This window comes from Thamnophis elegans, chromosome 9 (genome assembly GCF_009769535.1).
Source record: "Thamnophis elegans isolate rThaEle1 chromosome 9, rThaEle1.pri, whole genome shotgun sequence".
Classification (NCBI taxonomy): domain Eukaryota; kingdom Metazoa; phylum Chordata; class Lepidosauria; order Squamata; family Colubridae; genus Thamnophis; species Thamnophis elegans.
In genome coordinates this window covers 31,478,051-31,502,214 of record NC_045549.1, presented here as the reverse complement: position 1 = coordinate 31,502,214, position 24,164 = coordinate 31,478,051, and the positions used below count along the sequence as shown (strand labels likewise).

Sequence of the window (24,164 nt, the reverse complement as noted above, 5' to 3'; positions counted from 1 at the left end):
CCTTATGGTTTTGAGCATATATAAAGAGTTTGTGACTTTAAAATAGCTTTTAAAATTAATTTTAAAAATTAATTAAAAATTAAAATTATTTTATTGAAGGAATATATGAAGACGAAAAGGAGAGATACTGAATAATCATGTATGTGAATTTGGATTTCTTGGTAGTTATCATGCCTTTTTTGATTACTACTGTTATTATTTATAAAGTGCATGAAGTTTAGGTGTCAAATTCAATTAAAACTGATCATATTGACTTAATGACTTCAAGCTGTTCTTCTAATGCTTCCCAAATACCACCCTATATCCTTGTTTTTTGTCACTTCATCCATGATGAATAAATCAAAAGAAAGGGAAGACAGATATTGCCTACTATGCTTTCTGAAAAACTATAAAATTTAAGACAGCTTTTCATAATTTTGAAATAGAAAACGACTATAAAATGGCTTCTGTTTTTTCAATCAAAACCTGACCATACGCATGTGCCTCCCTCCCTCCCTCCCTCCCCCCTCTCTTTCAGAGTTTGTTGATATGTGGAGCAGTTTTGGTATTTTTAGAAAAGAGAATCAATAACAACTAATATTAAAAGAATTACTCTTTAAATAACAAAATAATTCTAATAACATTAGTTTGTTTTAATATCATGCTCTTTGAGGCTTGCGTTAGACTATGTTAATACAGCTTGACAAATATTGGTAAGTAAAGGGATTTATTGAAAAGCATCACTTCCAAAAGCTATCAACTGGGTGAGAGAATTAATATGAAAGAAGCAGAAAAAGATTTTTGAATATGTATTTCGCAGGCATAGCAAGCTAATGAAATAACAAATGTCAAATGTATAAATGTTGGAAGATGAATTCAAACATTAGAAGAAACTTGCTCTCTGTGCTGGAGTTTAACAAGGCTGTAAGCTAAAATTATTTATCCTTTTTTTAAGGTTAACAAGATGGATAATGTCATTTGGGCTGCAGTTTTAAAGCTCAGGCAGGCAGTCTATTCCCACATGCCATTACAGCTTTATGAGAAGGGAAGGGGAGCATGACCCTTTTGATTGTTCTTGATTGTGAATGTGTATAGTGGGATCCCCCTATGCAGCTATCTTCAAAAAGTGTTATATTTGCATGAGCAAGTGCTGGCAATGCAGGCAGAGTCAGTACCATTTTTATTACTTAGCTTCAGTGAGCAATGCAATATTCTTTATTGCATGATCAAATCTAATATACCTGGAATCTCCAATACCTAGAATTTACCCTCAAGAAATCCTGATGTTTGTCTGAAGTGCATGTTTACATAGAGGTTTTCTAGTAGCACATTTCAACTTAGGATAATAAATTAGTAATTATAAAATAATTACACACAATTTTATCAAGCATTTTATAGCTTTGCCTGCTTCTTAAACATCTTTCAAATAATATGCTTTTCTAATTTTCCGTTTTAGGTTATTAAAAAAGTGCTGCAAGATGCAAAATAAAAAGCACTGTTATATTTACATTGTCTTCAATGTTTTTGTTTGCATAAGTACACTAAAGTTAGAACAGACCAATGCAGAACTGGTAAACGGTGACAATAGATTAAAAACAGGAAATGTTGGCCATGTGTGTTTCAAACAGCTAATCAGGATGATAGCCGGTGGAGTGGAAACTTCCACTGAGATTTTTTCCTTATTTTTCTTTGTAAGAAAAGATGGTGCTTCCTGGAAAACAATTCTTTAAAAGTGTGAATGTATTTTTGGCAAAGGGGGAGCAGTGTAACAATAAGTAAGATGCACTTCATATTTTCTGTCCTTATTTATAAAGCTTTGTAAAAGGAATTAAGATACATTATTACAACTGAAGCTTGAGCAATTATGCTTTAAGTAATTTATCTTTGTGGCAAGCCAGTAAATATCAATATTTAGTGTTAATAGTGTGTTAAATTATTTGTGTGCTAAATTTTGGATGAAATTATTTGTTTATTTGAATGAAAAGCTTATGGCCTAGGAAAGTAGTCTGCTTTCCCCATTCATCCATTGGAGACTGAATCTGATAAAAGCCTCACGTAGACATAGGAGCTGCTATGATATAGAGACCTTCCTATTCATTCATCAAATATTCTCCTCTTCTTATTAATAAGCTCTTTTCTTCTTATGCTTAATTTTTCCTCTGTCCTCTTCAGTCAGGACTGATGGAATAAAGCCTGCAGTACAAACTCTAATTCTGGTTAGGTTTCAGCAGTACTATTATTCTGCTTTAACAGGGCAGAAAAAAACTTAAAAATTGATATTTGCTCATTATAGTAATATCTATAACAAAGACCAACTCTTTCAAGTGTATTCCTAAAGATGTTAACATTAGGTGTCCCACCTGTTAAAAGGAATCAAAGAATCTCAGCAAGGAAGGGAAAATCTTATTGATTTTCCAAGCCAAATACTTTGGATCCGAAAACCAAAGCTGTGCTTTTCACTTCATTCTGTAGCATGATTGTCTGAAGTTTTTCTCAGTAAGGCAATATACAGTTTCTATCAGGCAGCCAATATGAAAATGTTAAAAATAGAACTTACTTCAAGAATCCCAGATATTTTCAGATAACAAAGAGTGATTTATATGGACTCTCTTTGCAGTTTCATGAAACATAGTAGGGCCATTGTACTATGATTAGCACGCGTGCTGATGTCAGGTCTCTTGTCTAGCTTCAAGCTTTATTCTGCTGTTAAATTGTGCTTTTGTGCTATAATCCAGAGAACCTTTGTGTCTGCCTTAGTAGTGTGTAGTTTCTGAAATTTTTGTTTTTAAGGACAGTCTGTGCCAGTTTCAGTGAGTGACTCATTAAGCAACCGAAATAAACATTCCCATTTTCACTCTGAAAAAGATGTATTCTGGGGAAATAAAGCAGATATAGAAGCAGGTGTTAGTTGTCCAAAGGCAAAGTTTTCTGACATGTAGAACTATAAACAAGTTTCGTTTATATTACCAAGGAAGCTGCAGTAAGAGCGATGTTTCACTCTCACAGAGGATCTTTGTTAGCTCTGAAATAGAGAAAGATTTCAGTGTACAAGTTGGAGAAGAAACTTCCAAATCTGCACTATATAGGTTACAACCACCTTACTGTACAAATCATAGCACACTTTTTCTCACACTTACATTGGGTACATTGATGTCCTGTTCTTCATTTGTTCCTGTAAGTATTTGTCGTATTACGAAACCCCTAAGATCACCTAGATCAGGAGTGTCAAATTGGATTTCTTTGAGGGCCAGATCAGCATTGTAGTTCTCCTTTGTGGGCCAGCTGGGGGGGGATGGGACAGATGCCTCCTGCAGCACTTTGCCTGCAAAAAAACAGGAAATGGGGAGGCCACCCACACCCCATTTTGCCCGGCAGAGTGCTACAGGTATTGTCTTCCTCCATCTTCCCTGAGTCTTTATGCTGCCTGGTATTGGGTCAACATTCGGGGCTCAGGACCCCAGAGAGCACCTCAAGGTTTGGGGAGAAGTCTAGAGTTTTAAAGAAGATTTGGGTTAATGTCAGGGTTCCAAGTAACACCAACCCCAACAAAAGAAGATTCCGAGGCTTGAAGTTCCTCAAAGTTCCATTTCATTTCCCCATCCAAAAGAATGTCAAAGTCCCTGCCTCAGCAGCCACATGTCTGTCACATGGTCCAATCAATGCACCATCCCAACTGGACATGCTTCCGACTCACACATCCAGGTGCAGGGCAAAGTGGCCTTGATTCTCAGAGAAAGGAATTTTGTTGTGACTATATATCTCCCCAGCTTTGTACCATCCTCTCTCCCAGGCACTAAATATGGCAGGCCTAAAGATCCAATTCCCAATATGGCTTCCAGGCATGACAGGAGGAAGCTGTCCAGTCTGCAAACAGGGTTTGAGGGGCTGTGCGCAGCCCTCCATGTCCCAGTTTGGCTGCTAAAGGCACCGCAGGCCCCAGTCCTTTACTATTTCTAGGCCCACCCCATGGGCCAGATTTAAGTACCCTGCGGACCGGATTCGGCCTGCGGCCTGTGAGTTTGACACCCCTGACCTAGATACTGATGGGTTACAACTCCTGTCTTCTTAGTACTCAAAAAACCAATAGTTTTTCTACTCTAATGGAAGGAAATTAGGAATGTTATACAGTATAAAATAATACAAAATATTGAAACTTTTCTATCTGAAAAATTGGTTAATGTACTGAATTTAGAGGATTGTTTATGAGTAGGCTACCCCAATGTAGCTTAAAACTGAGTTGTTTAAATTTGTCCTTTCATATTTGGTGGAAAGTCAAAAAGAGTCTTAGTAAAAAAAAAAAAAGGTCTGCTTGAATGTTTAACCAAAGAAAGGACCATAACAGTACTATAATACTAAATTCTCAATATTTCCATATAAATAGGCATAAAATGGGATCTGTTTTCTGCACAAGTCCTGCAACTAGATAAAGATAACCTAATTAAATAAATCAGAAACATGACACTTGTTTGTTTATCAAGGAATGATCCAAATAACATTTTTGTGTTGGCAAAAGCAAAGTTACATTGCTTTCAGTAACTGGTGTGTGCTCCCGCTCCCCATTGGGTAGCAGTGATTGCAACGAAACTTTTCTTACAACTGTTCATCAGTCCTGCACATTGGTTTGAAGGAATTTTAACCTATTCCTCCTTAAAGAAAGCTTCAATTTAGGGATGTTGCCCTGAACTGCCCACACCATGTCCGTTTACATATTTCTTTAGGATTAAATCAGAGGTGGGTTGCTCCTAGTTCCCCCAAACCAGTAGAGGTGGTGGAGGGAGGCTCAGCCCACCCTCTTCTCCTCATGCACAGAAGTGTTGTGCACGCAAACACAAGCAAACTGGTAGTAAACCAGTTAGCAACCCACCACTGGATTAAATTCAGAACTTTGACTTGGGAGACAGGAGAAGGAGGAAGAGTAGACTAGGCAATGGTCAGATTAGAAGCATTTAGCCGGCAGAAACAATGAGGGTGCAGCAAGCATTTCAGAAGGGACCTTTCTAGATTCTTGAATTATAAAGGCATGGGAAAAGAGATGTGCTTTTAAATTTTTAAGATTCTGTTACTGTAACTTTACAAAAAAAAATAGTGCTAATGCTTAAAGTTTGTATTTCCTGTCTGTACTACCTCTAAGGACTGACAATAGTAAAAGATTGTATTTAGAAGTTGCCAGAATATTTTAGAAGTTCAAAAAAATTGATGGAAGACTGATTTCCTCTTTCTATTTCCCATTTTGGCCTTCTCTTTTTCTGCTTCTCTGTCTCCCTCTGAAATCAATTACTCCTGACAAGTCGCAATTTTCTTGGATTTCAGAAATGATTTGCCTCTGTCTGTTTCCCAGGGCTGAGAAAGAGGTGACCCAAGGTTATTCACCTGGCTTTGTACCTAAGGTAGAACTAGAATTCACAGTCTCCCAGTTTTTAGTCTATTTCCTTAACCATCATACCAATCTAGCTGTATATTTTTTTTAAAAAAAGGGTGTCCAAGAAAACTAGAGACAGCAGATGAAAATGTGTAAAAATGTACATTAGCTGTGACAATAGAAATTGGGGTTGGGAAAGGCTGGCTTATGCCTTAATAACTGGGTTAAGATTTAATAAGGCTTTTTGTTCTTGGCAATTGGCTGATTCTTAAATAAATGGGAATGTGATTACAAGCTTGAATATTTTGTTAAACCAAACTATTTCATGCCAGAAAATGAAAAGTCCTTTATATTTTCAAACATACATGAATTTGTACAAGACATTAAGGTAAATTAGTTGTGGGGAGAGGGTGTGCAATGTAAAATAAAAAGTATCAATTTCAAAACTTTTTAATCTTGTAGCTTTTTCTGTTGGCCACAAAGATTATTGGTATATTAAAGATATGTAAGACTCACTACCCTATATTGCTATTTCTGTCCTGAGCTGAAAAATCTCTGGGGCAGCATATGATTTAAGTCTAGTGGCTTTGTACTGAGTATTCCAAATTGTCAGTTCCTTTGCACTTCTTAACTACTGCACTTTCTTTTATATAGATTTAATTGAATTCGAAATATTTCAATTTATAATACAATGTTATTGTTTCAAATATGTATTTAGATTACTCTGTGCTACTTCGGTAACACACTCATATAAAATATCTGGATATTTTCCCCATCGTCTAGGCATGGAAGAGAAGATGGTTTGTGCTCCGCAGTGGTCGGTTGACAGGAGATCCAGATGTATTGGAATACTACAAAAATGACCACACCAAGAAACCAATTCGTATCATTGACTTGAATTTGTGTCAACAAGTGGATGCTGGATTGACATTTAACAAAAAAGTTTGAAAACAGCTATATTTTTGACATAAATACAATAGACAGAGTCTTCTATTTAGTTGCCGACAGTGAAGAGGAGATGAATAGTGGGTTCGATGTATTTGTGATATCTGTGGGTTCAATCCTACTGATGATGGTAAGTAAATTGTTGTTATATTTTAGCAATTTGTTAGAAATGTGATCCCATACAATCACATTTGGGATATGGAAATTCAGAAGATAACTTTCTGTTGTATTTAAGTCTAATATGCAGTAATTTAAAAAAAACCATATTGGTCTTTTCCATTATAGAAAATTATTGTGGCATTTCATTAGCCATTGTTTTCTAATGCCATGCTTCAGCTTCTGAAAGAAAGTTTTTTGGGAGCAAAGATGGTCCAGTATGCTGTGCAGCTGCAAAGTTACAGCATCAAACAGATACAGTACAGGCATGCATATGAAGAAATGAAGTGTCATTTATAGCCACACAAGATAGCAAGAAAATCTAAGCACATAGGTCTTGCCGTGGGACAATCATTGCCTGTACATATATGGAAAAAAGAAAAAGGAGCATTTTCCGGTGGGCAGTTTGAAGTCTTCTTTTGAACTTAGCTAGTCCTTTTAATGTGATTCCTTTGATCATGGAATTCTCAGGATACCATAATGAATAATTTATGTGATATTCCCTATTTTCTTAGGTATTCCTCTGAGAAATAGATGATGTGTGTTTCTCAGCTAGTAAAGTTTCTCATTCAGAAGTGTAGTTAGCTATAAGAGACATTAGCTAGTACGTTTGTTGGAAAGGAAGAAAATGTTTTTGAAAACATATTATTATGTATTGTAAATATTTGTTTAATTATTGAATTTTGGAAAGATGCATGAAGCAAATATAAGTCTTCCATAATATGAGATCATTGTTAGAGTGTCAGAATAGGACTGAGCTGGTTTCAAATGGTTTGGGCTACAGCATTGCTGGATATCCTGGTCTAGTGACTAAATTCCCCCTACTCAGCTTCACTGGTGAATTGAGTAAATAAAAATGGGAGAGAGCCACATATGAGAAGTGGATATAAATTTATTAAATTAATAAAATATATTGTAAGATGAATTTGTAAATATGATGATGGGAAAGCTGAAGTATGTAAGGACAGGGTTCAATCAATGACCATAGAGCTTTTATTTTTCAGTTATTATTGTTAACTGATTCTGATTCTGGGGTAATAAAAGTACTGTATATGACTTATGGCTTAATTTTTTGAAGTATTTGTATGTGCTCCTGCCTTTTATATATTTTTTCTCCTGTCTAAGTTACTTAAAATTTTGAAGAAAATACGTTTTAAGAATAGCTTTTGCAGGATGAGTACTTCAGGTCTAGTATTACTGAATCTATAAGTTTTCTGATATCAATTTGAAATGCACTTACTCTGCATGATCCTATGCTTAAGTGAGTTGCAGTAAAAATGAGTTGCAATGTCACACAAATACTTTTTCTTGACCTTATACATAATCATTAATTTCCTTCTGACATAGTTTTTACACAGGCTACTTTGTAATTATGGTCTTCTTAGTATTTGCTTGGTTGTTTGCTTGCTGACATTTCATTACCCAACTAGTTAACATCAGGAACTCAATAGTCTAGCCCCAAGTTACAAATATTCTTTTCTATTGGATCTTTCTATTTGAATCTGAAGACCTACACAGATTATATTCAAACTGCAACTACGAGTATTCCCAGTTATCAGGCCACATTGGTAGCACAAATGGCAGAAGGAAAAGTTTCCAAATATTTTCATAATTGATTTTATGAAACATACTTTTCAGAATCTTAAAGGATTAAATTTATATATTTATAAAGTTGAACATTGAGAAAATGTTTGCCTTATGTTATACCACAGTTAGAGGTTGTTTTGGAAGCAATTGGACATTATAACAATGTTGAGGCTAAATTTGGGACAGTACGATGATATTTGCTATTGCAAAATATTTGCTATGGTTTTCTACTTTTAGAATTTAGTACGCAGATTAATTGAATGGCACATCTGTTTTGCAGAATGAATGGGAATATCCATACCAAATTCTTTCCTTGGATAAACAGTTGAGCAGATATCCATAGCCTGGATCCAAAGGCAGTTCTCAATCTTACACCAACTATATAAATGTAGCTTTCTGCATTGCAGAACTGATTACTAATAAGTTTCCCTTTACTATGTGTGGGTGTTCTGCAGTTAGTTTTACAGTTTAAGACTGTGGTAATCTAATAATTCAAGTTTTAAGTGAGGAATTGTGAATTATTAAGGTGGCATCTAAGAATATAGGCAATTCACGGCAAAGCGGATATTTTTTTTGTAAAATTAGGTTGTTCAGGCCTGATAAATTCAGTATTTCCAGATATCAAAGAAATTGCTCCAAGGCCTCCATTCATGACTGGTAGAGCAATGAGGTTTCCCCTCCCCCAGTAAACAACCAACTTCAATTTGCAAGTACCTGTATTTTGTAATTTCTTCTCCCCCAATTATTTTTCCTCAATCTTAGCATCACATGGAATAGCAACATCAATGTACAAGCCTTTCTTTTTTAAATAACTGTTATATTAAGCATGTTATTAACCACATGCCTGTCTCTTAACCCACCGTGACATCTTAACCCACTTATTTTTAAAAACCTTCTCAACTTCATTATCTCAGTAGTTTTTACTGCATTCAAATCCAAATCTTTGGCAAAGTTTCCAGTGAATAATCTGGCAGTCACGATGCTGCTTGTAGTCAGTTTATGAAATTTTGCTGCAGCCACTGATCAAATGGTCAATTGTTTCATCCTTTTCGCTACAAAGGCGACATTTGCTGTTGCTTGTTATGATGTTGAATTTTTGCCTTCATCATCATTATTTCTTTAATAAAAACCCATTCATCCTATAACATACCCATCAAGCTGCAATAGCATAAAAGTAAATACAAGAACATAAAACGGTCACTTCAAGCATTTCAGAGGCTTACTACTTCTTGTGATGTGAATATTTACATTATTAATTGACTTTGAAAACAATTAATCATTCTCTTCTATTCTATTTAACACTGAAATTCAGAACATAAAAAGACTTTTTTTTCAAGAAAAAAACAGGGGAAAATAGAGTTTGTGTATTTATTTTATACAATTGTCAATTGGGAAAGAAATTATGGGTTCCTCTTACTTTAATCTGAAAGGAACAAATGAGAATTATCTGGTTCATAGACATCATATCTGAAGATGGGTAATTCGATAGTTTACCTTGATTAAGCGGTTGAAAACCTAACAGTCATAATTCTTTTATGGAATAACTGCAGCCTGCTCCATTATCTCTTTATCTTGAAGATATTATGAATAGTTGATACAATATAATCCAAACATTACTAATTTTTAAAGTATAAATCAGCATGCATTATATTTAATACTTTAAAGTTCTTTTAGTAGCATTTAGGTGAAATCTTGAACTTCTTGGCTTTTTGTACCTTCAGCCATGATAATCTTTTGGACTGGCTGCAGGGATTGGAAGTGGGAATCATTCTTCCTCCATGGCCGGAATCTGTTGGATCGGTTTTGGAGGTGGAAAAAAAATTCACACAATGTGAATGTCCCAGATTTTGAATCTTTTAACACACTTTTAAAATATGAAACAGATGAGTGAGGCCATCTGGCGCAAGAGCCAAGGTGGCGCAGTGGTTAAATGCAGCACTGCAGGCTACTGCTAGATCAGCAGGTCAGCGGTTCAAATCTCACCGGCTCAGGGTTGACTCAGCCTTCCATCCTTCCGAGGTGGGTAAAATGAGGACCCAGATTGTTGGGGCAATATGCTGACTCTCTGTAAACCGCTTAGAGAGGCCTGAAAGGCCTATGAAGCGGTATATAAGTCTACTGCTATTGCTATCTGATGGCATGGGGTGTAGTATCATCCGCTGAACAGATAACACCGCTTCACTGCTAATCTTCTGCCTGGAGATTGTAGAGATCTGGCTCAGAATGAACGGGCTGTGACTCAATCCTAGCAAAATGGCCAAGCTTTGGGGTTTGGGACTCTCAGTGGCATAGCACTTCCCCACACAGAGCTGAGAGGCAGTTTGAGTGGACTTGCACCTCCTACTTAAGAACCAGGTAGCAACCATGACTAGGGAATCTTTGCACAGATTCATTTGTTGTACCCATTTTTGAACCAGGAAGCCTTGCTCATGGTCATTCATAATTGATTATTATTTCCCACTTGGACTATTGCACTGTGCTGTGCATGCACATTGAAGACCGCCCAGAAGTTATAACCAGTCCAGAATGCAGCAGCTTGCACAGTATTGGTGCTCGCTTGCTCATGTAATACCTTTGTTGTGCAAGCTTGACTGACTTCCAGTTTCTTTGCAGGTCAATTCAAAGTATGGGTATCACTTTAAGGTTCTACATAGCACAGGACCAGGTTGTTGGTGGCACTGCTTCTCCCTTAGAATATCTGCCCTTCCACCAGATTGCTAGACTGGCCACACTTCAGATCCTTAGCTTTAATGTTGCTGTCTAGTGGGATCTAGAAATCGTGTTTTCTACAGTAGGCTCTTCTCCATGGAACATTGTTACCTTTTAGATCCAGCTGGCACTCACTTTCTTAAGTTTCTGGAAAGCCATCAGGAGGTGACGTTGACCCCAGGAGTTGGGATAGTAAGGTTGGGGCCTAGGGATTGAATAGAATAGAAAAAATGTTGGATTGGGCATCAGGTTTTTCCTGATTTTTAGTTCTATTGTTTTTATTGTTTATGGTTTTATTATTATTAGCCAACTAAAACTGTGTACAGGTAGTCCTCGACTTAAGAGTCCAAATTTTCTGTTGTTAAGTGAGACATTTGTTAATGGAACATTTGCCTCATTTTATGAACTTTCTTGCCACAGTTGCTAAGTGAATCACTATAGTTGATAAGTTAGTAACTCAGCTGTTAAGTGAATCTGGCTTCCCCATTGACTGCTTGTCATGAAAGGTGATCATATGCACTTGGGACACAACAATGGTCATAAATATGAACCAGTTGCCAAGCATCTGAATTTTGATCATGTGACCAGGGGGATGGTGCAAAGGTTGTAACTCTGAAAAACAGTCATAAGTCACATTTTTCAGTGTTGTTGTAACTTTGAATGGTCACTAAATGAACTGTTGAGGTCTACCTGTACTGCAAGATGGATGGCCATATAACTCTTGAATAAATGTATGAATGAATGAATGAATAAATGAATCAATCAATCAATCAATCAAGTATTTAGTGACTTGGCTGCATATTCTGTTTTGTAGATGCTGTGAAGCCACCAGGCAATTCTTTGCCGGCATCAGCCGAATTACCCTTAGCAGTCAGTACTTCCCTACCATCTATACAAGCCGAGCCATCCCTACCTCCTCCATATCAGTTAATTAATATCCCACCATTAGAATCTGCCTCCAGTCATGAAGATCCACAAGATTACCTGTTACTAGTCAATTGTCAGAGTAAGAAGCCTGAACCAACAAGGTAAACATTTAACTTTATGTGTCATTAAAATGCTATAATAACAATTATCATAGCTAGTTTCTCAGAGGTTATTGTACAGAGCCATGTTGGCGCAGTGGTTAGAATGCATATTGCAGTTCGGCAGTTCAATTCTTACCAGCTCAAGGTTAACTCAGCCTTCATCCTTCCAAAGTTGGTAAATGAGGAACCAGATTGTTGGGGTCAATATGCTGATTCTGTAAACCATTTAGTGAGGGCTGTAAAGCACTGTGAAGAGCAAGTGCTCTTGCTCTTGTGGGCTACATTACTTGTTCCATTGTCTTGAAGTTCATTATTCTTGATGAAAAACTTACTTTTTTTAATATCCTTTCCCCCATCACTCCTTATGTAATTTTTAAAGAACTATGACTAAAGTCTGATTACTTAAGGGTGAGGTAAATTGTCTTAAGTACCTTCTGGATACATGTTATTTTCATAAAATCTGAAAATCAACCTATATACAATGTTATTTTATTTTTAAAATTGCTCTTTTTATCAAATATTTTTTCAAAAGGGAGGTTACTGTTCAAAAATAATTTCCATCACTGATCTCTTAATTTTTATCGTGTACTCAAAAAACCAGCTCTTTCATCTTGGAAGAAGTGGAGGAATATTTACTGCTGGAGGATTTTGAAAGTAAAAAAGTTCCATTGCAGTGAGTGTTTGGGATTTGTCTTTAGAAATTAACCACAAATCTAAAGCCTGTTTGGGGGAAAAAAACAGCTTGTGTGTGTATTTGTGCATCTTGTGCATTTTGCTTTGGATTTTCATAAGCAGTTTTTCATAAGCAGTTACTACTTGATGTATCCAGAGTGGCTTGAAGTGGAGAAATTGCTACATTGTTTGCAGATGTATTGGTCATTTTGAAAAAAACACTGAAGTAAAAGGGTTTACCTTTTAGAAATGGGGAAAAATCAGTAGTTTTGCTACTTGCTAAGAAAATCATCACATTGGCAATTGGTCTGCTAAAAGTTTAGAATGTTAGGCTTTTTTCTCACGTGAAGCAAATTTAAGGAAGTAGTAATCCCATTTTACTCTGTATGGAACAGACCATAACTTGGATATCATGCCTAGAACAATCAAGACAGTAGAAAAGAAATCCTATGAAGTACAATTTAGACTTGAGAAGCTGAGAGACATTGTAATTTGACTATGCTTAAGAGCCATGGTGGTGCAGTGGTTAGAATGCAGTATTGCAGACTACTTCTGCTGACTGCCATCTGCCTGCAGTTTGGTAGTTCGAGTCTCATCAGGCTCAAGGTTGACTCAGCCTTCTATCCTTCCAAGGTTGGTAATTGAGGACACAGATGGTTGGGGACTTCGTTGACTTTGTAAACTGCTTAGAGAGGGCTGCAAAGCCCTAAGAAGCAGTATATAAGTGCTATTGCTATTGCTGTGTTCTTCTGAAACTGAAAAAGCAGAGTAAAAACCACAGTCTTTTCTTAACTTAGGGCATGTTACAATTTCACATTAGAAATGGTCCTGACATTAAAACAATGTAACAGTGAATCTAATTAGTTAGTTATATGGTGGACTTGCTCTTGCTGGATGTAGCCAAGTATACCTTAGGCAGCTATTTGTCAACATTGGTTTAATTTGGATTTCTTTACAGAGCAGGTTTGGATTTGATAAAAAAGACAACTTTTAATTCTATAATTTTATGAAGATAGTGATAAGGAAGGATGCTGCAGTATATAACAGGGATCCAGATGATCAGCCACTCATATTTAAGAGCAAAGTGGCATACACAGCTGCTTTTGAACAGTATTTTTCCCTGGTTTATATTCAAATATATTCCCATTCCAAAAAACGTTGTTTTAAACATTTGTTTTCAATTGTAACTTCAAATAACTTTAAAACATTATTTCTTAAATATCTTAGATACCTTTAAAATATTATTTCTTAGTTTGAAGAACTACATTATTACAAAACTAAAGAATTCATAACAAGTTATGGAAAGTATTTTTTTAAGGATTGAGAGAAAGAAAGTAGTTAAAAAATAATAAAAGTAGCACATTTAAGGCAATTTAATAAGAGTTAGTATAATTAGTGTTTTGTTATTCATCAATCCTGTGTAGATACCTAACATTGATGTTTATAAGAAGAGATATCTTAGAAGCCTTGCTGACTAAAATCTATAGACAGAATTAGAGCTGAGAGTTTAGCAACATAGTATAGAAATACAGTATATCATGAAAGCAACTACTTTTTGAATTTAAGAATGAAAATGCCACATTGGTACCTTCAGTCCCAGTGCCTTATGATTTACCAAGAAGCAGTTTCTCCCTTCAGGTCCCTCTGCATTATAGGAGCATGTTAGCAATGCATATAAAATTAAAGCCTGAATGACACAGAGTTGTGATTATCTATTTTTGTTTCTTATTTTAGGAAATATTTCTGGAAGAAATATGCCAGTGCATTTATTTTTTGTTTGTTTTCATTTATTACTTAGGTTGTCAGCTGATACAGCAAAATCTGCCTGTTCTGAAACAGATTGTAATGATAATGTGCCTTCCCATAAAAGTTCTGTGCAATCGCTAAACAAGCACACAGTGAATGGATATTTTCAGCAACATAGTGTATATGATTCTCCCACATCAAGAGCTGCTTCGGTGTCAGTAGATGGCAGTCTTTATAATCTACCAAGGAGTTATTCTCAAGATGTTTTACCAAAGGCATCTCCTTCTGGAACTGATATAGATGGAGAGCAACATGTTTTTAGCACTCCATCTGCAACCTCTTCTCTTGATATACAGATGAGGCATTTCTCCCTTAGTTATGACATTCCCTCAACACCTGGAAGTACGTACCAAATTCCACGAACTTTTCCAGAAAGTTCATTGACTCAAGGTTCAAAGCTAGAGACTATTCCAGATGTTCCTCCACCACGTCCTCCAAAGCCTCATCATGCTTCAGATCGCTCTCCGGTGGAGGCATGTAGCATCGCACGTACTGCCTCAGATACTGATAACAGTTACTGCATCCCTACAAGTGGCTTGCTCCCATCTCGCAGCAACACAATTTCCACCATGGATATGAATATTTCGCAAAGGTTAGTGGGTATTTTTGGATAAATTTTTATCAAAGATTTCATTTATATTAAATTGAAATATTCCAAGATCCAAGAGAAGGATGTTAGCTCAAAATCATTGGATTTGTTTTAATTTCCTTTTAATGTGATGTTATAAATCTTGATTATTTCAATGCAGATTTCCATTCAATAATATTTATGTAATATTATTTTAAATTGTGCATTCTGTTATTTGGAAAGCTCAGACTACTGATAAAAAAGTAAAAGTAAAAATATATCAATATTAAAAGCATTTTAAGATGTCAATATTGCAAGTTTAAAATTATTTCATTTTCCACCCAAAATTAAGAATAATATAAAAATGTACGGTTGTATTCATATCAAAAGTACATGTGATAGTAGTTTCAGTCTGTCACTGAGTACTTAATATTAAGATCCCCATTGTATTATTATTTAGTAAATATAAATTTATATACACATTCATATATTGATAAAAGGAAATCAGACAATCAAATCATTGGTCTTTGAGGTTACATACCATATATGGGCATTGATGTTATGGTAATCTGAATTTGCTGAAATCAGCGAGAGTTTACTTTGAGTTAGTGAGTTATGTTCTTAACTTGGTTTTCTTGTTTCGCTACCTTTTGTTATAGATTATTAAGAGAGAGACATCTCTTAGGGCCAGGGTGTCAAACTCAAGGCCCGTGCACCAGCCCAGCCACCAGGTGCTTAAATCCGGTCCGAGGACCAGCCTGGAAATATCTAAGGACTTGCCTGCGATGCCTCTGCTGGCTAAAACGGGCCATGTGGTGCCCGGTTTTGGCTGGCAAAGTGTTGCTGGAGACCAGGGAAGCTGAAAATAGACCACGCAGAGCCCGTTTTTGGCCCATTTAAGCCTGTTTTCAGCCCGCGAGGTGCTGCAAAAGGCGTCCATATTGTCTCATCACTCCCTCTGCTCTTCTCCCCCTGTTGGCCCACTGAGAACTACAATGCTGATCCGGCCCTGGAAGAAATCTGGTTTGACACCCCCATCTTAGGACTACTGCAATATGGATATCCTACATTAAGGATTAGATGAAGCCCTCTTGTACTGCCAAATTTCAGTACCAAAACAAAAATATGCATGTATGTTTACTATGTTTTTTCCTATATAGTAATGAGTGAGTAAAAATTGTGCTAGACCTGATATATTTATTTTAATTAATTTCCCACATATAAAAATGTTGCATAAATGACTTCAAATCCTTTTGAGCATGGGTGTCACACTCACAGAGTCACATTGCTGTCATGTGACTTTTCATGACATTTTTCCCATTTGTGAAGCTGGAGTGGATTTGGCCTGCGCATGACACATCCGGTGCGTGGGCCACCAATTTGATGCCACTGCTTTTGAGCCTGAATGCTATTTGTGATGTAAATCAATCATTTTATTATCAAGCAATATGGCTTCCAGAGTTCAAACTATTTTTAATCTGAAAATTGCCATTGTGATATTCATCTTTTACTATGCAAGTATTCCGTAATCATTTTAGTGTCTACAAAGTAGGATCAGGCCATTTAGTGCTTTTGAATGTTGTCGCTTTCAGCTCCCTTCTGCTTCTGTTGGAATGGCTAAGGCTGAGGTTGTATGAAAAGTCATGAGCTTGGACAGTATCTATTTAGGTTTATCCCTTTCAACTTCATAACATTTGAAATCTTTATGAATATTATGAGGATGGTATGGGATTAAGGAGTAGGTTGATATGTGCAGAAGAGCCAAAACTGGCAGTCAAAATGAAAATTACAGAACAAATTGGATTAAAAAAAGGATGGGAAGGATATTTCTCTTTCCCTTTTAAGTCTGATGTCTTTGTTCACTGCTTACATCTGTAAAGTTGAGCATTGGCTCTGTTTGCATTTTTAAACTGTGACATAGCAAATATCCCTGTTACTGAGTTATAATGCTACTACTATCCTTGAAGTTGGCTAAAATGTATAGTGGCTAGAAATTTTGCCTATTTGAGGCTAACCTTAAATGGTTTTGGAATTACAGGAAAAACATTAATTCTAACATTAATGTAAGGATGACTTACCCTTATTTTAGCGAAAGCCTGGAAATCAGGTGAAGTTAATATCATGGTACTGCAACACAAAAAAGGGCATGCTTGTGGCTATACTTAGCTAGAGGTAGACACCTGGGCTAATTTTTCTAAGCTCTTCCATCAGCTATAGCTATATTGTGCTTCTACTCCCCCATTATTTCCAGTCAAGTGAAGTTTGTGTGAATATATCCAAACACATAAATGTGGAAGGCTGTTATAGAAAGTTATATATACAATTTCTCATTTTGACTACTTGCACTTAATTGTGTGTAGTTTTTATGTCATTGGGGGAAAACATTTGCTTTCTTCTCCTTTGTTTTAGACCTTGGTTCTCAAGATTGCTATTTTGTTCCACGAACATTTCCAAATGATAGATCAAGCTCACTGGAAGGCTTCCATAACCACTTTGTAAGTATTATTTTGATTTGCCAAGGAAGAAAAAAGTTTCTAAAGCTGAAATGCCAGTTGACTTACTAGTGAAGTCAAGAAAGAATGCTGAATATCAAACATCAAACTTTAGGCTGACCATCAAACATCAATCATTGGCTTTATTGTTTTTTCTGCGCAGTAAATTGAGATACTATATTTTAATACATGAATCACAAGATCAGAACAAGAACTCTCTTGAAGAGGATTAAACTTAAACTCTCTAAAGCCAGAAATTCTTTAGGAGCGTTCTCATGAAAAATATTTGCAAGGATGGCTTGGCTATAATGTAATAAAAGGGTGTCTTCATAATGGGACATCAACCTGATGAAGGAGAGGAAGGAGCTTGGCAAATATTATGAAATAAAAGATGGTATCTCAATCTATTGCACAGAGAATATCAACGTATCTGATTGTTGTCTAATGTTATCTCTGAAGTCTAAGAGGTCATTTGTTGGTCAGAGGGATCTGTGGTGATGGCTACTGGGACTTAGGTTGGTGCTCTTATATGAGCAAATATTTTAATGTCAACATCTGCAGGCCTTTTATTTAGATGATGAAAATGCCCACTGAGTCCTTATTGTACCATACATATTTCAGCATTTATCATACTGAGCATTTGGTTGTGTGCATATTCACTAATAAAAAACAGTAGGGATCCTTAATAGAGCCTATGAAAAATATTTGCAAGGAAGGCTTGGCTATAATGTAATAAAAGGGCGTCTTCTTAATGGGATATCAACCTGATGAGAGAGGGAAGGAGGTTGGCAAATATCATGGTGGAAATAATTCAGCACATAAGCATCTTGCAAAATGTGCAGAAAGGTGTAAGGAACATAATAGGATAAGAAGGCACAGAATGGGTGTTTAAATGTGTAAGGGATGAAAGAATTCTCTTCCATGAAGGAACAGTTGGGATCCTTTGATCAATAGTGTAATAATGTATCATACAACTTGAATCATAGTCAGTGAATTCTGATTAATTTACTGCTACCATAACTCTTGTTTCTAGAAAAATAAAAGTCTATTGACTGTTGGAAGTGTTTCCAGTGAAGAACTGGATGAAAATTATGTTCCCATGAACCCCAACTCTCCTCCACGTCACCATTCTGGCAGTTTTACTGAACCCATCCAAGAAATGACGAACTATGTGCCAATGACTCCTGGCACGTTTGATTTTTCACTATTTGGAATGCAAGTGCCTCCACCAGCACACATGGGATTTAGATCTAGTCCAAAGACCCCTCCTAGAAGGCCAGTCCCTGCAGCAATGTGAACCTCCTCCAGTGGACAGGAACCTGAAGCCAGACCGGAAAGGTGAGAGATGAGCGTGTGCAACCAGTTGCTCTAAGCATTTTCTTCCTATCATTGTTTACCCTTCACAGAATAAAACCATATTAGAAGTTGGTAGCCAGTATGAACAATTTTAATTTAGAGTTTTATTATTAAGATATTAAATAGGCTCATCAAAGTTTAATTTTGATTTGTATCTTCCTTTTAACACTTAATTTGCATAAGCCACTTAGAGCCAATTTGCTCTCATGTGGTTAGATGAATTATGCCAATAAATAAAATCACAGCAATTTTTAAAACATTTGCAATATTTTTTGTTAATTCTATACTTTAAATTTAAAGTTTTGCTTTTAATTTTGTGCAAAATCTTGTCCGCAAATTATATCTCTGTTTTGGAAGTAATTTAGGCATCAGTAATCTATGATCATCAGAATTTATAGATAATGTTATTTGTTTTTCATAAAATAAGTTATTAAATGGATCTCATTCAAATCTTTAATTTTCAAATACATAAGCATTTTGAAGCTGGCAAACTCATAGTTTTACTGTCTCTTTAAATTTTGCTGGTACTGTACCATACTGTATATGGTACTCATCTCAAATATCTTCATCTCCCAGTGTCTATCAAAGTGATATTAATAGATAATACATATTTTAATGCAACACCATAGAAGGAATGCATGTCATTGTCATGGAATAGCAATAGCAGACTTATACTGCTTCACAGTGCTTTACAGGCCACTCTAAGTAGTTTACAGAGTGAGTACATTACTTCAACAACCTGGGTCCTTACTGAGATTTTTATTGACCTTGGAAGGATGGAAGGCCGAGTCAACCTTGAGCCGGTGAGAATCAAACTGCTGGTAGTCATCAGAATTAGCCTGCAATACTGCATTTTAACCACTGCACCACCACAGCTCTCTAATAATAGTGAACTATTATTAACCATTACTCCTAGATGTTGTAAAATTACCATTCATAGTTTGCCTCATCATTGGCCATGCCAGTGCAGTTCAGTAACATCTGGAGGGCCCTGCTTCAATGTCTCACAGGCTTTTTAATTGAATCACATTATTTGCTACCAGTAGAAGAGATTGTTTGCAGCTTAGAGATCCTTGCTGCTATCTGAGCTTGGTTGTTTTTCTTGCAGATATCTGCAAGAAAATGACCAAGCTCAGAGATCATCAACAACCTCACAGATTATTTGCTTTCCTGAGATCTACTAAAATGGGAGAAGGAGCAGAGTGGCAATTTTCTCTTATTCCTTCTGCAGCACTTTTTATATAAGAGTAAAGAAAGGAAGTGGCAGCAAGAAGGGAGAAAGAATAAGAGAATATTGCTGCCATATTTCCTTTTTCTAGCACGATGATTTGCTAGATTCAAGTTCCTATTTATTTATAGCAGTGTTTTTCAACCTTTTTGTGCAAAGGCACACTTTTTTCATGAAAAAAATCACGAGGCACACCATCATTAGAAAATGTTAAAAAAATTTAACTCTGTGCCTATATTGACTATATATAAAGTGTTTTTCCCCACGGCACACCTTACACTATGTCACGGCACACTAGTGTGCCACGGCACAGTGGTTGAAAAACACTGATTTATAGAGGTAGAAGCCTGGATCCAACCCAATGTATATAAAAAAGAGGCAGGTAAGTTTTTTTTTTCTTCTAGCAAGAGAATACACATTATTTGAGCATATTTGCATATATGTCATTTTATAAAGATTTTTTTTACCTTGACTCATACTGAATTATATGCTGATCATAATTACGCTTTTTTGCTGTTCTAATCTTTTAGTGCTTACAAGAATTTGGGATGGTACTTTCAAAATCTCATTGGTAGCAAATTCACAGGTTGTTTTCCCTCAGCACTGCTGATCAGCATTTCTACCGATCAAATAACTTGAGTTACTCATAACTTTTATCTAAGTCATTAAAAAAATCTTATTGATTTCAAATGTAATAGAGGTATAGCCTCAGATAAAATTAAAAGGAGGATTTGTTTTTAAACATCATATCAATCTCTTGTATTAGAACCTGCCTTAACAGAGATGTCCTTATTTTAATATAAAAATTAATTGACACAAAATATAATTGCAAATGGTACATATACATGAATTAAATACTTTATTGCAGTTGAAATTTCATCCAGTCCTGAGTTTTTTAGTAGATGACACATTGAGATCTTTAAAAATGTTAACAGACCTCTGAGTGGTCATGCTGAAAACTGATTAGCTATCTGCAAAGAAAATAGCATATTTGGTTACTGATGTTGTTAGTTCAGGTAAAGGAAAGGCACACTCAGGCTTAGGCAGCAACAGCTCTTTATTAACTCTGAAACATCTATGTACAATCCAGCAAAGGTTCAGTCTGGCAGCAGCCCTTTTATAGGGAGCTGTCAGACCCTTCGCCAATCAGGTTGAATCTCTGTTCCCGCCGGAACAGAGGACCTTGGTGTAAACCATTGTAATTGATTCTGGTATCTAACAGATGTAATTGTGTACAGTTTTATATAATAAATAGTTAACAAGGCTTTTCAAAGCTGTCTTTTAATTTCTCTTGCTCACATGTCTTTAAAGCACTGTTAATATAATACAGCATTCTTTTGTTGTTCATGTTATATAACCTTTCCTTTTGAGATAATAAGGCATTTCATATGCAGTGATAATTATATTTTGTTATTGCAACTCTTTTAATTTGCATACTGGTGACAGCTGTTTGGTATTTTACCATAGAACAGGGGTGTCAAACTCCTGGCCCATGGGCCAGATGCATCACGCACTGCCCATGTCCACTCCCATTTAAGTGAAGGGGAAAAAAGTTGTGATACATCACGTGATGACAACATGATGATGCAAGTTTGACACCCCTTCTCTAGAATTACAGGTAGAACATTAAACATAAATCTTGTGTCCTAAAATACCCTTTGCATAGTAGTTTTAGCTGTTCTACCTTAGCATGACCTTAAACAATATGAAAGAGGAAGGTATAGAACATGATTCCCTAAAATCACATAAAACTCTCTTCCTGTGAACCTCATAGTTATAAAGGATGCTAGTCTACCCAATTTAAATTCCCAACCTAAATAAAGTTTATTGTCATCTTGATCTGTATAAAATCCAGAAATGAACTATTGTTCATTCAACCAGCAGAGAATGATTCTCAAACAATTGTAAAATAAAATAAAAGAAGAATTTTCTAATTGGCCAGATCAGCGCCTCACACCAACAGGTGCAAGCTCCAACCCTTTCATGCATTCATTCACCATCATAATGTTTGTGCACAACAAGCAATCTCACTCAGTACAAGCATGTATCTCAATGTTGAAATGGCTTCACTTATTACCTCTTGATCTCCTGTAGATGATCTGAATTACAAAACTATGTAAATCCCTAAAAATATGCCTCAGTAAATTTTATTTTTTAAGATACTGTTGCTTCTGTAAAATGACATAATACTGTATATCTGGAAGGGGTCTGCTTTAAATTTGATAATCCTGATAATCCTGGTTTCTTTCCATGTTAGACATTAGATCTAAGTTCACTTTGTTGCCATAGCTTTCTTGGATTCATTTAAAGAAAGCTAAATGTGACATTTTGGTGGGGCTTTTTGTTTGAATTTTGGTTTTTGGATGCTTGAACTTTTCAGGAGCCCACAAAAGACAATTCTACAAAAACCCACAACAATGCAGGAAAGCTTGATGAAGTCAGTTTTTTAAAGCATTCCTTTTGTCAGCAATCATGATACTCCAGTATTAAGCATTCTCTAAGTGAAAACCATTTTATACCTTTCAAATCTTTCATCATATAATTTAATGTTAGATATTGGGACAAGGCTATCACAAATAGAATTTAAATTTAAATAATAAATGTGTCATAGTCACCCTCCTTATTTTTATAGCTGCATTCATTCTTGTTGATACAAAATTTTTAAAAAGTTTCTGTTGTATTTCACTGCTGAAATTGAACTGCCTGTCTATAGTAGTAATTCAAAGGCCATTTTATTTATTTAACTATAGAAATAGAAATAGCACTTAGACTTATATACCACATGATAGTTCTTTACAGGACTCTCTGAGCACTATACAGCATCAGCATATTGCCCCCAACAATCTGGGTCCTCATTTTATCAACCTTAGAAGGATACAAGGCTGAGTTAATCTTGAGCTGGTCAGGATCGAACTCTGGCAATGGGCAGAATTAGACTGCAATACTGCATTAGAGTTCAATATTGTGCCCCCACACAAGCTCTATATGCTATTTAAAAAATCTTGTTTCTGTAACCTTTAAGTAGACAAAACAGTGCATCAAAGGGCAACAATTTTTGAAACAAGGTACCTCAAATGGGCTATCTTACAGAATGCATCTAAAATCCAGGACCTGTGATTTCGGGAGGATTGAAATATGGCATATTTGTTGTCACATTAGTGATGGTATGATGCTATAACATGTCATCCATAGGGTCAGTAGACCAGTTCTACCCTAGCTTTCCAGAGGCTGGTTAGATTTGTCTCTGTTTTGATTGCTGGAGACCAAGTAGAAAAGTCCCACTCTTGCCAGGTGGGACTTCAGAGACCAGGGAAACTGGTCCTACTATCAACTGCTGGAGTGCAGTTAGCCAAAGTAAGCCAGCAGGAAGTCAGAAGTCATTCCTACTCTCATGGTATTTTGCTTTTGTTCGTTCTGTTTTTCTGTGTAAATAAGGACATTTTTTTGAATTTTTTGGAGTTATCTAGTTTAACATATTTATATACTTCAATAATTAAAAATATTTTTACCATAAGATGACCTCCAGAACACATCCTTTGTGCTGTGGCTCACCTTTTTTTCCTTGATATACTTTAATTCCTTTCACAGTATGCTAGTTTGATTTGTTGAAATATCACTGTAGTGTTCCTCCTTCCAATATGGTAGCTAGCAGTGCTGTTTTCAGCAAGAACATCGTATTTGTGGGTGACATTCACTCAATTATTTCCTTCAAAGCAACTTTGATGCATGGGCTCTCAGCATGCTGCATGTACCTTAGTGTGTAGATTTCTGTCTGTCACTTGCTTGCTTACTTTTCAAAAATGCAATCTCTTTCTGCAAGGGACTTTGCAGCTTCTTAATAGTCGTTATTTTTCTGGTTTTTATCTTGATAATAAAAGCTATATTAAGAAAGATTCCTTTTTTTTATCAATTAGGTCAAAGCCCTAAAATTTAAGACCTAAACCTCATGGTTTAGAGCCGAACAGATTCACAAACCATAGGTGAATTTACACAAGGAGAAAGGGTATGTACTTCACCAGTGCAATGATCTATTGGGATGGGTATCAACTCCAGTAAACAGTAATCCTGACTACTCGTATCGTTCCAGTTCATAGAACGGCTAGACTTCTCAGCCATATTTTTAACTTGCTCAGGAAAAGCATTTGTACAAAAACATGTTGAATAATGCTGCACATTAAAAATCAGCTTTCTTCCCTTAACTTAGGCATTATTTCAAACATATTTTCCTTGGTTTTGATTATTTACACACTATATGTGTAATGTGCTGTTATAATGTGAA

General features: G+C 36.0%; 1 protein-coding gene across 1 annotated transcript in view; it reads left to right on the top strand.

The window, feature by feature from the left end:
- The window catches only part of GAB1 (GRB2 associated binding protein 1), a 104,341-nt gene that overhangs the window by 72,319 nt on the left and 7,858 nt on the right, over positions 1-24,164 (top strand). The window contains 9 exon segments of the mRNA XM_032223892.1: positions 6,122-6,279; positions 6,281-6,360; positions 6,363-6,413; positions 11,550-11,763; positions 14,234-14,841; positions 17,219-17,304; positions 18,335-18,591; positions 18,593-18,639; positions 23,800-23,888. Coding sequence (XP_032079783.1) covers positions 6,122-6,279; positions 6,281-6,360; positions 6,363-6,413; positions 11,550-11,763; positions 14,234-14,841; positions 17,219-17,304; positions 18,335-18,591; positions 18,593-18,639; positions 23,800-23,888 — 1,590 coding nt within the window.